The 17,492-nt window shown below is 49.9% G+C and overlaps 2 protein-coding genes across 5 annotated transcripts in view; one reads left to right on the forward strand and one right to left on the reverse strand.

Annotated features, from left to right (window-relative positions):
- The window catches only part of LOC142585764 (PH and SEC7 domain-containing protein 1-like), a 472,093-nt gene that overhangs the window by 324,198 nt on the left and 130,403 nt on the right, over positions 1–17,492 (forward strand). The gene's annotated exons all lie outside the window — the stretch shown is intronic.
- Positions 493–15,693, reverse strand: LOC142574225 (uncharacterized). The gene is made up of 3 exons (XM_075683372.1): positions 15,536–15,693; positions 14,212–14,408; positions 493–568 (listed from the first exon to the last, which is right to left on the reverse strand). The coding sequence occupies exons 1-3, from the start codon at positions 15,662–15,664 to the stop codon at positions 493–495; spliced, it is 402 nt and encodes a 133-aa protein (XP_075539487.1). The 5' UTR covers positions 15,665–15,693.

The following is a 17,492-nucleotide window of genomic DNA, read 5'->3' on the forward strand; positions in this document are numbered from 1 at the left end:
GGTTGAATTTCTTTTGGAGCTTTGTTTCAGGATACGCAAAGCTTAAAGATATCCCGAGTGCCTCATGATCGAGCACAACATTCTTGCGTCCGGAGATGCTGACGCTTATCGCACCACGCTAGTTAGGTCGCGAAAACTCTCGAGCCATCCTATACATGACGAAGCCTTATACGATGTGGCGATAAGCGAATGCAGCCGTATATGTTTCAAAGGTCGCTTGGAGGGGCTTGAGTAGCGGCGCGGGAGCGCGCGTCTATTTCATATTTCGCGGGCTTATTTATGTTTTTTCTTGGAAAGAACAATCAGGCACACTTCGGCTCGAAATACATGCTTGATTCGGATGTCATTTAAGGTGGCCTACAACTTTGTAATTGACATATTTGCGATTCAAGCATAAAAAGTTCACTAATTAAAAGCAATTAATACTGCGTGATGAAAATAATACTGGCTCTGTTAGGAATGGCCTGCCGAGGTGCCGACATGCAAAGTTTCTCAGCCAGCTGCAGCAGCAGGGTTGGCGTTTTCGAGAAACCAACCGTCCTTCTCCAGCCTCTTGGCCTCACGATGTCTGCTGTGTAAAGAGGACAATACGCCGCGTCAGCGACTCTCCGTCGCGAGAAGGCCGAGATGAGTTCGAAGAACCAGGCTTTGTTACTGAACTCGCCACCGCCGACCTGGTCTGCCGTGAGCGTGGGAGTTCCCGAGGGAAAATATTTGGCGGCACCTTCCCACGCGCCTTTCAAGACGTAAGCCCCGAGTTCTGCGAAGCCCGTCTCACCTCGGTGGGGGCAGTGAAACCAGTGCGTACGTGTGTGTGTAAGCCCTCCTCCTCCAAAAAGGCGGGTCGACTACGTTGATGTTGGACGCTACGTATCCGCGGTGAACTGTCGTTTTTCCTAACCTAGGGATCTAGGGAGGACGGAGTGTTTATAAACGGCTACTAGGTGTATTCTGTGATCGTGCTCGTGAGCGGTGTGCTCGTGCTCTGTGCTGCGTGTTTGGAGCTTCGTGCTCGTATGCTGTATGCTTCGTCTTCCGTGCTCCATTTGGGAGTCACGCTAGACTGTTGAATGGATCCCTGTTCTAATGTAAATATCTGTAAATAAACCCTGTGCGCCTAGTTCCTCTCAAGTTCCTAGTTCCCCTACGACCTACAACTCCTACAACTCTAAGTACACACGAATGCCGCTGCTATGCAGTCAGAACGATGTCTCTAGAGCTCCTGTTTATTTTTTTAAATCTTTCTCCAAGTTAACTGGGACACCCGGTATACGCTCCTGACACTGCCCAGGCGGCTCGTCCGAGCCACGATCGTCAGCGCCTCTTTCGGCACCTTCCGTCAAAAATTCTACTGACGGACCACGCTACTCACGCTGCCCACGCGGATCTGCCAACGTGATCGCTTGTTCATGCTTGTTTTAAAACGAACAAATGGCGCAAGTTTTGCTGTGTGGTTTCAGACAAATCTTAAAATTAGACGGTCGGATACGCCCTGCCACTCATCGCAAAGGGGAAAAGCGCTGCGCTGCCGGGCACGTTCACAGCCTGAAAGAAGTCGCCGGTGTGACTATACTGGCGAAGTAAACGAGAAGGAAGGGGGTTAACCGTTGGGCCCGATTTTTTTATTAGTCATATCATGAGAACTGAATCATGAGAAGTGTCACTTCCACCAAGGCAAGCGCAACTGCAGCGTATCTCCAGCCTGAGTACACTCAACTATCATATTACGCTTTGATCAAGCAGCTCAATTGAGTGTGCAGGCATGGCTGAGCTCATTAAACGTTAGGCGTAGGTAAAGAAGGGAAAATCAGACATCCACCCGTTCTTAGCAATTGCTAAAAAGGAAACCCAAATGGTTTCCTCGAAAGAAAAGCCTCAAAGTTGAAGAAAAATTCGTCCTGGTCCGGCACTCGAACCCGGTACCACCGCCTTTCCAGGGCAGCCGCTCTACCATCTGAGCTAACCAGGTGGCTAACAGATGACAGGGCGAAGTCGAATTTATCGACAGCACAAAGCAAAGGCAAGAGTTTGACGTAATAGCTCTGCGGAAACCCGCAAGGTGGAGAGAAGTAATTAAAGGAAAATCAGACATCCACCCGTTCGTAGCAATTGCTACAAAGGAAACCGTAGGTGTTCTTATCCAACCATTTGAGTTACCGTAGACCCGTGCCGTAGACAAAACGTGTCCTTCCGTGGTGCTGTTTTGACACGCTAGCAAAGCCCCAATGGCCAGGGATGATATGCGCCATATCCTTTAGAATTACTAAAAGGCTCTTTTAAACAACTTGCACAAAAATTTTATTAGACTGCTATGTTCTGACAAGCAACCGCAGTACTCTGTTTACAACTGCCGAGGCACCGGCACGACCAAGCTTGGGCCGCTCCAGCCACCAAGACTCGGGTGACCGTATCCGGCAACCTGAACCCAAGCAGAGCCACACAGCGTGAAGTGCTGAGCGACTCACGCAAGCCAGAACACCTGCAGCCACCACGCAGTACGCCTCGTATACAGCAAAATAAATAGCTCTAAAAGATATGGAGGATTTGCAAAAATATGTAAGTCGGCTGCTCGGCAAGACTCTTTCTTGACCAAAAGCTTCAGTCTACTGACTACAATACTTCCTAGTGCGATCCTCCAGGAAGGAAGCACGAATACAAAACCAAGGCCGGCGAGGAAATCTGTAGAGTCGGAGAGCAGGCAGCCCTGCACGGCCGTTACAGCCTTTGACGCAGCAGTACCGCCATCCCCACGCTTTTCTTCCTGGGCTGTTTTCGATGTCTTGCACATTTGCCATCGTAGAAAAGCGGTATGAGAACGTTTACCCGCAGGACGGCGGCGCACGTGGTTCAGAAGTTCCGAATCGCGCGCGGTCATAACATCTGCGCCAGTATGCCGTCGACTGGTTTGATCATGTACCAGAGTTGCGCTTTCTACGCTACAGGTGGCGCGGCCGTCGCCGGGAAACTCCACTGTCAGGAGCGTATATTGTCACAGCCTAGTAGAAGACGGGAAAGCCGGCGTAGAGGACGTATGGAAGCACTTTATCAGAGCAGTCAACGCGACGTCGTTGTCGTCTCTGTTTTTCCACTCGCGCGCTACTTCAGCGTCGTTCTCATCGCCTGGCACATACCCGCGGCGACCATAGAGGATGTGGCATTTGCCCCCCCCCCCCCCCCTTGAAAAAAGAGGCATCGTCCCGATGCACCAACGTCCGAAGGCTGTGCACAAACGGTGCCAAGTTGAGGTCATGAGGAAATGTATGGCTTCATACGAAGCGCATGCACAACCTCGGGCAGATGCCGCCAGCGTTTGGAGCAGTTATGGCTGTCGGGGACAACTTCATAATTAACATCGCTGATGCGGCGCAGAACTGTGTACGGGCCGAAGTATCTTCGCAGGAGCTTTTCAGACAGCCCCCGCCGACGAATCGGAGTCCAGACCCACACCTGGTCACCGACGTTGTACGTGATGGGTCTGTGTCGAAGATTGTAGTGTCGGGCATCGTATTCCTGTTGTTCTTTGATTCGCAAACGCGCAAGCTGCCTGGCTTCCTCTGCGCGTTGCGTGAACTCCTCGGCACCAGTCTCGGCGTCACCGCACTCGTGCGGCAGCATTGCGTCCAACATTGTTGTCACTTCGCGTCCGTAAACGAGGTTGAAAGGCGTCACGCGTGTTGTCTCTTGGCGAGCTGCGTTATACGCAAATGTAACATATGGTAAAATCTCGTCCCAGTTCTTGTGGTCGACGTCGATGACATACTCATCATGTCGGCCAGAGTCTTATTCATACGTTCTGTCAGCCCATTGGTTTGGGGATGATAAGCTGTGGTCTTTCGGTGAGTGGTACCACTTAGTCGCAACACGGTATCCAGAAGCGCAGCCGTGAACGCAGATCCTCTGTCTGTTATGACCACTGCGGGAGCGCCATGCCTGAGGACGACGGCTTCGACAAAAAATCGCGCTGCTTCGGCTGCTGTTCCACGTTGGATAGCACCTGTTTCGGCGTATCGCGTAAGATAATCCGTGACGACGATTATCCATCTATTTCCGGCAGTAGACAGTGGAAACGGACCTAAAAGGTCCATGCCAATTTGTTCGAACGGCGCTTGCGGTATCTGAACAGGATGCAGCAGTCCAGGTGGCTTGCCGGGTAGGGCTTTGCGGCGCTGGCAATCCAGGCATGTCTGTGTGTAACGTTTCACAATCGACGCAAGTCTCGGGCAATAGTACTTTAGCCTAATTCTTGCCAATGTCCGAGTGTAGCCCAAGTGACCAGCGGTCGGCTCGTTGTGACAGGCATGCAGGTAGGACTTCGTCGCGAAGAGATGCGGGAATGACGAGTAGGTAGCTGCTGCCACTAGGTGAAAAGTTCTTTTTATACAGAACGTCGTGGCGTAAGCAGAATGAAGGCAGCCCTCTGGCGAATAACCTCGGCACGCTGCCTGTTCTTCCCTCTAAGTAATCAAAAAGAGTAACCAGTTCTGCGTCCTCGCGTTGGTGGCGTGAAACGGCGACAGTATCTAGCACGCCTAGAAAAGCCGTGTCATCATCGTCGTGCACTGCAGTCTGAACAGGAGACCGAGAAAGGCAGTCGGCGTCGGTGTGTCGTTTCCCTGATTTGTAGGCAACCGTGAAGTCGAACTCTTGGAGACGAAGACTCCAGCGCGCTAGCCGACCAGCTGGATCTTTTAAATTAGTCAGCCAGCAAAGTGCATGATGATCACTGACAACGGTGAAACACCGACCATACAAATATGGCCGAAACTTCAGGACGGCCCACACCAGTGCGAGACATTCTTTTTCTGTAGTGGAGTAGTTTGCCTCCGTCCTTGATAGTGTCCTGCTGGCGTAAGCAATCACTCTTTCGGCGCCGTCCTGCCGCTGTACAAGCACTGCGCCGAGGCCGACATTACTAGCGTCGGTATGAAGAATCGTAGGATCGTCGTCATCAAAGTGTGCGAGCACGGGAGGCGTCTGCAGCCGTTGCCGTAGGTCGTGAAACGCCCGTTGCTGGTCGTCACTCCATACGAAGGGGACATCTTCTCTGGTTAGATTCATTAATGGCCATGCGATGCGCGAAAAGTCCGCAATAAAGCGTCGGTAGTAGGCGCAAAGGCCCAGAAAACGTCGCACGGCCTTTTTATCTGATGGCGTTGGGAAAGTAGCAACGGCAGAGATTTTATCAGGATCAGGTCGGACACCTTCACGACTGACAACGTGACCGAGAAATTGAAGTTCTTCAAAGCCAAAATGGCACTTTTCAGGTTTCAAAGTTAGACCAGCTTCAAAGTATTGCTTCAAAGACCGTCTTTAGTCTCCGTAAGTGTTCCTCGAACGTGACGGAGAAAACAATCACGTCGTCGAGGTACACCAGACAGGTTTGCCATTTGAGGCCTGAGAGTACCGTGTCCATTAGTCGCTGAAACGTTGCTGGCGCAGAACACAAACCGAAGGGGAGCACCTGAAATTTATAAAGTCCGTCGGGCGTCACAAAAGTGGTCTTCTCACGGTCTCTCTCATCAACTTCTATTTGCCAGTAGCCGCTTTTCAAGTCCATCGACGAAAAGTAACGTGCGTTTCGTAGCCTGTCCAGTGAATCGTCGATACGCGGCAGCGGATAAACGTCTTTCTTGGTGATCTGGTTGAGTTTTCGATAGTCGACGCAGAAGCGCAGGCTACCGTCCTTCTTTTTCACCAACACGACAGGCGATGCCCAAGGACTCTTTGATGGCCGAATAACCCCGTCCTCAAGCATCGTCTTCACTTGCGTTTGTATCGCCTCGCGCTCTTTCGGTGCTACACGATAAGGATTCTGCCGAATTCGTCTGGCGTCGGCTTCGGTAACAATACGGTGCTTAGTGAGCGGCGTCTGGCTGACTCGCGACGTAGATGAAAAGCAGCTCTTAAACTCGTCGATGAGCTCAAGAAGGCTGTTACGTTCGACGGATGACAAGGTGGGACTGATATAACCACAGGGGCAGGCATGGCCACGGTGGCCGTCGCGTGCTCCACTGAGAGGCAGTCTTGTATTGAGGTAAATTCGTCGAAGTAAGCAACAGCCGTGCCTCTAACAATGTGTCGACGTTCCGTAAAATTCGTCAGCAGGAGTTCAGCACGTCCGTCGTGTACGTTAATTACGGCCCTGGCGATGGAAACGCCTTGACTCAGTATAGTTAGGTTGGGTTTAATGGCGCGTCTATACATACCTGGTGTCCTACTATCGTGCACCTAGATTTAAAAATATGCGAATGCCACGTAGCAGGACAGAATCAAGGTAATGTTTTTTTGCCGTCGCTTGGAGGTACTCAAATCATTGTTTGCATTCTGCCTGATTACGTAATTAGTTTTAATTAACTAATCAGCTTATCAATAATAACTAGATGGAAAGTGTCACTGAGAAAATTTTAGAGCAACATGAAAAACTCCCGATACAGCTTTCTGTTGCTCAATACGTGCTACATAACCCGCCCTGGTTGCTCAGTGGCCATGGTGTTGGGCTGCTGAGCACGAGGTCGCGGGATCGAATCCCGGCCACTGCCGCCGCATTTCGGTGGGGGCGAAATGCGAAAACACCCGTGTACTTAGGTTTAGGTGTACGTGAAAGAACCCCAGGTGGTTGAAATTTCCGGAGTCCTCCACTACGGCGTGCCTCATAATCAGAAAGTGGTTTTGGCACGTTAAACCCCATAATTTTAATACGTGCTATATAAAAGTGTTTTTCCGAGAGTGAAAGAAGCCCTCGAAAACACGCAAAGTGCCTCGAGCGGCCAGTCGCGCGGTAATTTTGCGTGTATTTGCGGGATTCTGGTGCTGCCTTGAATAATTTTCAAAGTCACATGTCACTATGAGTGACGTCACAGCACTGCCATGTACGTACGCGCACTTGCCTGTTGACGTCACTCTCCGGCCGGAAACGCGGCGCCTGCGAGAAGGGCAAACTGCGTTTGGGTTGAAATTTAAGCTTTCCGCTGCGCGTAGGGATGTAATACTTAGCAGACACGATCGTTAGCGCGCATTATATGCATTGCGCTTTTCAGCTCAAAATGGCCAGACTTGGTGAGGGGCCCTTTCAAGGGAAGAAACGGTTTTGGGCAGGTCGTGTAGTGCGAAGGACTAATAACAGCTGGTGGATTAGTTAGCCTGATAGTTAGCATAACTTGGTCGATCGGACGATCGATAGAAATGTGTGATTTGAGGTTTGTAATCGTGCGAAAGATTGATAACGGCCTCAAGGTCTGCGAAAAGCTGACGCTGCAAGTTTCTGCGAAAGAAGTCCGAGGACACCTAAGCACTTCTTATGAGTTGTTAGTGCGAAAACATTAGGGTCCAATTGAACGCCACTGAGCGGTCCTTCGAGTTCACTCCTTGCGGGCAAGCAAGCGCGTCTAGACGCTTGGCCAACGCCTCCTAGAGAGTACAAGGCCGGTGCACTTCGATCCGTGATGTCATGCGACCTTGCCCGACTGCCATAAAATCTAATGGCGACGCTCCCGAGTAAGCCGCGGTGATTTTGACGTCACCGCGTTCGTCACACCGGGCTTGGCCGTGGAAATATCGGTCCAGCATTGTAAGATTTGTCGGATCCCACCGCTGCCACCATTTGTAAGGGTTGAAGGTCGTAGAGAGGAACTTGGGAGGAACTAGGTGAACAGGGTTTATTTAGAGTATTTACATTTTAAACAAGTGACACATTTACACAGTCTAGCGTGACACCCAAATGGAGCCCGCAAAACGAAGCATTCAGCATACGAGCACACAGCTCACGAGTACGATCACGAGTACATTTACGAGCACAGACGAGCACGAGCACACCCTAGCAGCCGACAACAGCCGCTTATAAGCACTTGGTGTTCCCTAGATCCCTAGGTGAGGTAAACGTTCGTCCAGTCATCGTAAACAAGTCGCCTCTCTGCGGGACGGTTTACACCCACGCTCACACACACAGTTCCTTGCGCGAGGTTCACGGTCCGGAGCCAATGTCAGACAGACTTCGTAGAACTCGGGGCTCGTGTCAGGAAAGGTGCCTTTTATTCCCCGAGCTGACCCCTGCAGCGCGGCCGGGTGCCCATTGTCTTGCGTCTTGGACGGCGCGTGGGTTCCCCGAGCTGACCCCCGCAGCGTGGCCGTCGTGGTGTCCATTGTCTTGCGTCCCCGTAGTCAGGTGGTCACGCCCGACCCCAGCCGGTGCCTCTAAATTCCAGAGCTGCCGTAGTCCGCAGTTCACTGAAGTAAGTTTATGGTTGGTTAGCGCTGTCGTCGCTGGTTCTCTGTAGTGCGCCCCCACCGCGGATCGATCGACGCACCTGCAGCCGGCTGAAATAGCTTGGCAGAGCAGTACCCCCGCCGGCCGAACATAACAGCATGATGTCATAAAGCACAGTGGAGAGGCCTGCTCTCTCGGAGGCACCGGTTTAGCTCAGAGGGCAAGACATTCGGCTTCTGAGCGTGGGGTCGTAGCTTCGAAACTCACAGCCGCCAAGCCTTTTCCTTTCGTATTTATTCTGTCCTTTTATACAGTTATTTTCTTATAGCGATTACCGAGGCGAAGTTATCGCAGTTGTGTGCGTGTGTGTGGTTCTTCCGTTGTGTCCTATCTTGAAGAGCCGTTTCTTTTGTGAAGTTAGAAGGCAGACGATAGCTTGCACTGACAAGGAACGTGCGGATAACACAGGCCCTCCGAGAGCGAGGGTGACGTAGCGTCGCGGAGATGCTCTCCTCTTTCACGCAACACCTGCTGCGCCAGCGCAGCAGCAGGTGTTCGCTTTTGCCCGCTCTGCTCCGTCGAGACGCACCCGTGGCGTGGCGTCACAGCCATTGGGAATTTAGGTGTCGTTTCGCGGCTACAGACGCCGGCTTTCTCCCTCATTCGGCCATTTGATGCTTTCGCGTCAATACATTAATTCCGGCCAATGGCGACCACAAAACTGCAAGTCAAACGCCGAAGAACGCAAGTGTCGCACCTTTAGTGGTCTACCTACCATGATTGACGTGACTGGTTCCACCTTACCGCCGGCTGAGCAGGAAGCGAGGAAAATCGCGATTTCATAAAAGTGCTAACTCATTCTCGCACGACGGTGGGGCGGTTGCGAGAGCTGCTGCGGCTCGGCGAGCAGGCTGTACTTGACACAGAAAGAGGGACCCAAAGGAGTTTTTTTTTTATTTTTAGCAGAGGTATCGAGTGGGGGGCTTTTTTTCTCTTCTGTAGAAGCTTCACTCCGTCTAAATTAGCAAAGTGCCCTGCAGGCTCGCTTCGTTCCCGTCCAAAATGTCTACCCCCCTTTTAGCCGCACGCGTGTTTACAAACCGGCCAAGGCCGTGCTTGCTGCGTTTGTCGGCCACCATCGCCTCACTCGGCTCTCTGGCTTCGGGAAGTGGCCCCTGACCTTGTGCGGCGAGCGTGGCGCCGCTTTCTGTTGTTCCCGTTTAGGGCTCGCGTATTGGATCCTACTTTGCAGCGGACGTCGCGTTTGGACGCAGCCCGATCGATGGGTCGCCCCGCTCTCAGCCACTCATGCAAATATTCTGTAAACTGTCATCATTCAGCTTTTAGCTAGGACACCAGCGATTGCGTATGTGAGGCAGCTTCGATTAGAGAAAAGACCTTCATCCCCGAAACCCATGCCTGAGCGAGTGGCCGTATCTGAGCGATGGCTTTAAATTTGTTCTTGCTTTGTGCTCTCCACAGAGAACAACATATCTATGAAGTAGCGCGTGACCACCCTGTCCAGTTTGTGGTACATATCGTTGCGCAGTTTTCCCACAGGTATCAACTGTGCAAGCGTTTCAACGCTGTGCAAGCAGTCATGTTGTTCATGGTCTTGTGAATACATTCTGCTCCCTCATCGCCGGAAACGTTCACCCACCGTGCACTGACTTCTTCAATGTTAATGATTTGCGTTTGTCGTAAAGAGTGAAGGCTGAAGCTCTGTAAGAAATGGATGCTTGATTTAACTGTTTGGATAGCCTATACACGAATTACAGTTGCAGTCTTACCAAGTGGATCTGCCTAACTTAAAACCATGTTCCATGTCGACCTAACCGACGGTGCAGACTGTCAGACGTATGTCTTGCTTAGAACAATGTTCTGAGCCGTGGTACTGTGATTTAACGACTTGTAATTTACATCGCTTTCGAAAATGCGACAATTTCAGTTCGCAGCACACCTTATTTGGCAGGTCGGTGGCCATCTTCCAAATTTACGCTCTAAGCAGAACATAAAAAAGCTCAATGCTCACTTAGACTAAAAATAAGCAGGAAACTTCAGCACATCTCGTACGTTAGCAACATGACTTGCGGCGTAGACATCCTGAATTCGGTACTCTACTTAAACAATCTGTGACTCGACTATCAGCCGGTCCGCTGGCGCTGCGAAAGAGAAGCGTGACATATGCGTGTCTGTTCAGAACGTGGCCGGATGACCTCGTTCGCCACCCATGGATTCGAAAGGGCGTATCTTGCCACGAGGACATATTCGCTGCAACGAGACCTCACACGGCTGCTCTGTTTGTCGCGCAGGTAGGAATGCTCGATGGCGCAAAAGCGCTTAAAATGCGCGCGAGGCGCAAGTGTAAATTGTGGAGCTAAATTATCCGTGCGATATCGTGTGGAAAGAGGCGGTAACCGCCGCGGTGATACTTGATGCCCATAACACGCCACGGTGTGTCCCGTCCTCAGCTCGCTTCGAAAGCTTGCACGTGCACCGCTGACGTATACGTCGCCTGTTGGCTGGCCGGTCGTTCTACTCCAAGTGGGCAACTATTACTGCGAAAGCTGTATTCAAACGCGTCTAGTCTTTTCCTAAGGCAGCTCTTCGGCGATTTAGATTGTGCTAGTCGTCATATAGCGGATTACTTATTTTAATTGAAACAGTCTTATTGCGAACCTGCTACGGTAGGTGTCGCAATTCTGTCACGTCAGCTGGATCTCTTGGAGAAGCGAACACTACTTGCCAAACAAATGACAGTGTGTTGTTAGTTGACTGAAAAGCACTTATTCACTTTCTAAATATTCACCTTAGAGCACATCTCACATTTGCGGAATCGAAGCCGAGCAATAATGAACTAATATCCATTTAGCAGAAATCCAGTGCTCATCACCAGTTTCTAAAAACGCGCCTTGAAGATCTGTTGCGAAGTGCAGCGACGTTTCAGTTAACACATATCCGCACTTTGATCTTTATTGTGTGCTTGCGACCGACAGATGAACGGACGGACGGATGGGCTAGCTATATACAGCGTCGCTGTAAAAAGTTCCGTTCATTTCTGCGTTAGTTTCTGCCCAGTATGGTGTATTGGAATGGCGCAGTTTGTCGTCCGTATAGCAAAACAATGGGACAACCGGGGTTGCTTTTCCGATGACGCTGCGATCGACCTAGCGCGTGAAATTTAATTATGTTGTGCGAAACTTTTTGGATTTGTAAACTAAAACGCTCTGAAAACGCAATCGACATTAATATAATTTGCTAAAATAAACAACATGAACTGTTAAAATACATCAATAACGCAGTGTAAACTTGCACGTTTCCAATCACAGATAATCCAGTGTTTCTGATCGTCTGCTCAGTGTTTCGGTTGCATAAGGCGAACGAACGCTCGTCTGCTTGTTCCGTTCGGTAAGCACGCATATGTTTTTATCAAGATATTTCGAAACACACGGAGATGAGACAGACCGGAAGGAGCACTTGCACTGTGCCAGGTGAGTTGCACGGGATTTCTTTCACGCTGAATCAGCCAGAAACGTGGTCGCTAGCTTTCGCTGAAGAGAAGAAAAAATGCTGTGTGACGAATGCTGCCACCATCGTTTGGGCATTTCACTCCTCACAAGGGCGCGGGAGGGCAAGAATAGAGCCCATGTGGCCTGCCCGATCAGAAGCCCGGAGTTCTTCTAATCGTTGTATAGGAACCACGATAAAACGAAAGAAAGAAAAGAACTTCCACATACCCAGTGGTTTCTATGCACATTAAAATGTGCAAACGCGGCAGAAACTACCGCAGCAAGCAGTCGGCGAGTTCCGCATGGACATCCTTGTCCTCCGCGACAACCGTAGTCGCTGATCCCGGAGGCTTTGTGTGGCACCCTTATGACTCCGCTTGCCACTAATGACTCCAGGCTTCAGCGACAAATGACGCTGCAGTAGACCGAAGTGATCCAGCACCCCAGGTCGTCGTCGCAACCGCCACGTTTTCGCCGCCGGCCGACACACTGCCCAATTCCAGTACACCATATGTTCAGCCCCCATTACTCGCGCCGTGGTTATTATCACCATTACGAAGCCAGGCGAACGGAGAGCGCTTGATCATAAATTTTTTTATACGTTCATTTGACTTTCTCTCATAGCTACATTACTGAAAACGTGATATCACTGTACATTTCGAAACGAGGGGTTTAAGTGTTAAACATGTGTTGGCAGATGCACATGAAGTTTTGGCCGTCATGACGCAGATGAGTCATCATTGCGAATGGCGTCTGGATGGTTTCGAATAACTTTTATTTTGTTTCTCTGACAGAAGCAGCAAGCACTACCCATCTTTCAAACCATCAAATACATACCCATCTGATATATGTATTTCACTGGTTGAGGTATAAACCGCATCTCGACAAAGCAAAACTGAACGAGCTCCGTGATTAGCAGGGTGTGAGACCGGGCTAGTTGGTATTCCATGCTGAAGTGACTAGCGCAAGAGTAGACACGGGGCACAAAAGGGCGACAAGGACAAGCGCAACTTCCAACTGGTGTTTATTACAAAAAAGGTTATGAATATATACTCTCGCTCACTTGGTCGCAAACAGTTGCACACGTGCAAGACAACATTATTACAAGCAGACAAGAGCGCACCATGGCGGGAGCTGGGCTTAAGGTGGTCTCCCACAGAGAGTACCCAGGAATGCAAATTCTTTAGATGCTATTGGACGGTTTGCGTGAGCAAACCGTCCATAGCACTTGTCTGTGGGAGACCACCTTAAAGGGAAGCTGAAACACTTCTCGAAAAAAAAATGAGTTCCCTGCGGCATTCTATAGTTAGTCCACTGAACACGAATATCTCGTTTAAAAATGGCGGAAACAAACGCAAGCGGCTGTTTTTTGGAAGAAAACGCGCACCAGCGCCTCAGGGCATCGCGCGAGCGCCGCTGTTGCCCGTGATTGGTCGGGACCGCTTTGACGTCATTCACGGGGATCGCCAGTCGGCGCCGCCGTTTCAGAGCGTAGCACGCTGTTCTGTTCTGGCTTCAGAGCTGAGTTGTAAGCATTATGGAACGTTCTCGCTGTCTCGGACAGCTTGTATTTTCGCCGTACATGTTCGAACCGACAGCCGATACAGAAAACGATGGCGGCAACAGGGGCAACGACGATGTTGAATGTGCCAACAGCGAGAGCGATGTGTGCACCTTCTCGCGCGCTAGAAATCTTAGCTGCTACATATTGTCACGTGGTAGTGACGTTAAAGAACACAGTAGCAATACTGTGATAGACAAGAGTAGCTTTTATTGGGCGAACCTGTGGCCGCAATGCAGGCTACATTTAAAGCACCACGAGAGCGGCGAACACGGTCGGCGATCGTCGAAAAATCTGATCAACGGGTCAAGCGCGTCGGCTTTTATACAGCAGTCGTCGAATGTTCCGGACTAATCGCTGGTACCCGCGTGTCTTCCACAAAGTTCTACACCATTTGCGTCACGCGATGAAATCAGATACAAGGTTTGGCGACAACAGTCAGCGGATAGAAGCGTCGATAACATTCCAGAAACTTCCTATATATGCAGGCGCGTCCTGCGCTGTGCGATAACGTTTGTTAAGCGGTGAAACGTGGGCACCAGAGAAAGATCAACATGTACACGTGTCAATGTCTTTTCACGTAGCTGCACGTTCCAATGACGGGAGAAAAAACGCGCTAAGTGTCACTGGGAACTTGCTGCTGGAAGAATGCCGAAGCACTAACATCTCATTAGATTGTATAATTATGGGGTTTTACGTGCCGAAACAACTTTCAGATTATGAGGCACGCCGTAGTGGAGGACTCCGGAAATTTCGACCACCTGGGGTTCTTTAACGTGCACCTAAATCTAAGCACACGGGGGTTTTCGGATTTCGCACTCATCGAAGTGCGGCCGCCGTGGCCGGGATTCGATCTCGCCACCTCGTGCTCAGCAGCCCAACACCATAGCCATCTCATTAGATTGTAAACACGGGTGCAATTCCGCGATGTCATGCACCTTGCCGCTGCTTGTCTAAAGTTCCGTGGTTTTTTGCGTGTCGATACACGATCGCGAACATAAGTGCCGCGTTTGGCTACTTCAAACTCTTTAACATTATCTGCCTGTGTCACACTGGCTGCTTCAAACTCTTCGATTGGTGGTGGTAGAGGAACAGGTTCATCAGGGGCTCGGTTCTCAAGGTGCTCTGCTAGAATCTGAAAGAGTGCAAGGCATGGATGTCATGAATTTCAGCATATCATGCATATCAGCAAACATGACAACAGTTGGATTACTTATATTGATTGAAATACTTTTTCAGTAACTTATGTGATGGATTAGTTGTCTAGCGATTTAGTAATGTGAGTTATTTGGTGTCTGTAATTTCATGACTAAAGTAGTTTATTAATTGCGTCAAATATGCACCAGTAAGCTGTGTACGGCGCCAGAATCGTTGGTAGTGTCGTGAGGTGGTCGTGAAGGCACATGGGAGGGGGGGGGGCATGAAATGTTGGCAAGTGTATGTTACCTTGAAGAAAGGTTGGCGTCCCTTTATGCTTTGCTTTTTGCTTCCTGTATGCACGAAAATTTTTTTGGAAGCAATCGTAAAGTAATACCATAACTTTTTTTGAAAGCGGTAATTGGGAATGTAATTCAAATCAATGAGTGTAATAAGAAAGTAATGAGTAATCTATTATACTTATTTTCAAATAATAATTTTGCCATGCGTGATGCATAGCTAGTTAAAGGCAAGAAAACATTTTTTGTCCAGCAGCGAGCGATGCCTGTATTGGGCTAGACCACGTCGAACGCTGACAAGTTCAATACCTCACGACGTTACTTCATTATTTGAGCCCGTTCGCCTTGCCACGGGCGCGGCTGTGCCGACGCTCGTTTTTGCGGCATTTCGCTGCTAGTAGCAAGCTGTGAGTGCGAAATCTACGGGAACGAAGTTTTTACACGCCGAGTTCAACTACTCTAACGCGAGCATGAAAATATTACCGTAACGCCTTATGTCGTGCGATTTGAACACGAATGCTGAACAGCTAAACATGCGGGCACCGCGTGGTAGGACGAATAGCAAATATCACTGAATGCGCAATTGTACCCCCGGCCAGTTATTCCACCGTACCAAAACAGCGCTGAACAAACAGCCGTAGTACAGTGTTCCGAGACAAAGCTGAGCGGAAAAACAGGATGAAAACGGCAAGCACTTTGCACGCATTTGCATATTCCCGGCTGTGCCTCCACCTCGCTTCGTCATAGGCCGCTGTAAGGCCGTTTGTTCGACACTCAGGTGATCACCCGTTTAAAAAATTGCCCGTGTGCACATTAAAACCCTTACCTCACCCTTTCTCGTCTTGGCGAAGGCTGCTCTTGGAAGTGGCGAGGTGTTTCTCTTGTGGGAGAATATAGACTGAACAACGCCAGCCTTCAGTCGCGCCGATTTAATTGGAATACCGATTGCCCGCATCGTTGTCAAGCTTCGATGATAATCACTGTCGCGGAAATGGTCCGAACACAGCACAGTTAATTTCGTCGGCAAGAAATTATCTCTCCTCACCGCATGGACCCACTGCGCTGCAAGTTACTTGTCCTTCGGGAACATCTGAAACACCACATCGTCTCGCCCGCCTGTGTTCGCACAGCCGAATGCTGCACAGAACGAGGGCATGCTGGGCGCCCTTGGCTGTAGGCACTCACGCAGCACAGAAAGGAAGCACAGTTCACGAAAATCGCAAAAGAAAACAAACGTAAGCGGCGGCAGATCTCTCGTAGCGTCGTTTAGTAAAGCGCAGGACGGAAAGAAACATCCCAGCACATGCCAGCACGCCGGTCCGGCAGTACAGTCCCCAGGAATGACGTCACTCTCGCCGGTTCTCTCCTCCGGCTGCCTCCTTACACGGCGCTCCGGGAAGCGACGGGGGCGTGTCCGCGGGGGCGATTTAGAAAGCGATTTCTGCCTCTTATATTAACATTACAAAGAAAAAAAATTTCAGAACCGTAAATTAATAGGTCCGTTCTTCCCAACCCCAGCAATTCATGGAAATTGAAAACCGTTTCAGCTTCCCTTTAAGCCCTGCCCCCGCCATGGTGCGCTCTTGTCTGCTTGTGATAACCATGTTGTCTTGCACGTGTGCAACTGTTTGCGACCAAGTGCGCGAGAGTATATATTCATAACCTTTTTTGTAATAAACACCAGTTGGAAGTTGCGCTTGTCCTTGTCGCCCTTTTGTGCCCCGTGTCTACTCTTGCGCTAGTCACTTCAGCTCCGTGATTAGGCAAGAAATATTAATGTAGTGTGTATTGGCGGCGTCAGCTATACTGATATGCATATATGCACAAGAGGATTGCAAAAATGAAGACGTAGCAGAACGGACACAATTACGAAAAGAGGCAGTAAACTTTATTACCATACACTATTGAACGATTTCCTTATCGCGCCATAGTTAATCGATCGATTTAATTGATACCACTAAGCACGCTGCCAAACATTTACTTGGGAATTATTCTGCACGCAACACTATTCATTATATGCATTCACGTCTACACTTTTATCTTTGGTCAAGTTTGTCAACATTTGGCACGTTGGGACTCACGGCAATGAAAGTGATTTTTCGCTCCTGCAGCTAGACTGCTTTTTGACCGTCAATGCCTCGTATTTTGGCACATGATCTGTAGTGCGCGTGGTTCTGGTTTGCATCTTAGGGCATATGTGGAGTGCAGTTTCTCCTCTGTGGGTCGCTTTTATTCGTCTGTTTCAACTCCGCATGTTCAACATATTTAGCAATTTTAGTATAGCGTACGCTATACCATTGCGTACGCTAAAAAGTAGCGGATCGTCACTGCGCATGCGCTGAACGCTAAACGAAATAGCGGGTATAGCGGGCGTACGCAACGCAAACGAGTTAAAAAACGCGGGGTTTGCGGAGCTTGCGGGAAACATGGCGGCGGTCCCGGCTGCCCGCTTCGAATTGAATTTGGCGTTGCTTTTGTAAAATGCACTTCGTTCGTAGCAAATGACTGTGTAAACGGCTTTCGCTTAGCCTCAGGCTGCTTCGACGACAGAGTATTATGGATAACCTCGTGGTGTTTTCCAGATCGCTTCTCGTTTCGAACGAATCGAAGCCTAACGAAAGAAGTGTTCGGACGACATTCGAGATGTCAGCGCCACCTGTCGCTAAAGGCGCGAAATAGCCGCAACGACGGCATATGGCCTCTGAGATCTGAAGATATCGCCGGTCAACTAAAATTGTAGAAAACGTGCGCTGCTTAGCGTACGCTATATTATAGCGTATAGC

Source organism: Dermacentor variabilis, chromosome 1 (genome assembly GCF_050947875.1).
Source record: "Dermacentor variabilis isolate Ectoservices chromosome 1, ASM5094787v1, whole genome shotgun sequence".
NCBI lineage: Eukaryota > Metazoa > Arthropoda > Arachnida > Ixodida > Ixodidae > Dermacentor > Dermacentor variabilis.

What these genes read in the sequence shown, in the direction of transcription:
- LOC142574225 (XM_075683372.1), bottom strand. Translation starts at nt 15,664, where the DNA reads ATGCGGGCAATCGGTATTCCAATTAAATCGGCGCGACTGAAGGCTGGC. An exon ending in CCAAGACGAGAAAGGGTGAG is followed by an intron (nt 14,409 to 15,535) that starts GTAAGGGTTTTA and finishes GCACTCTTTCAG; the next exon opens with ATTCTAGCAGAGCACCTTGA. An exon ending in TTTAGACAAGCAGCGGCAAG is followed by an intron (nt 569 to 14,211) that starts GTGCATGACATC and finishes TTTACACAGCAG; the next exon opens with ACATCGTGAGGCCAAGAGGC.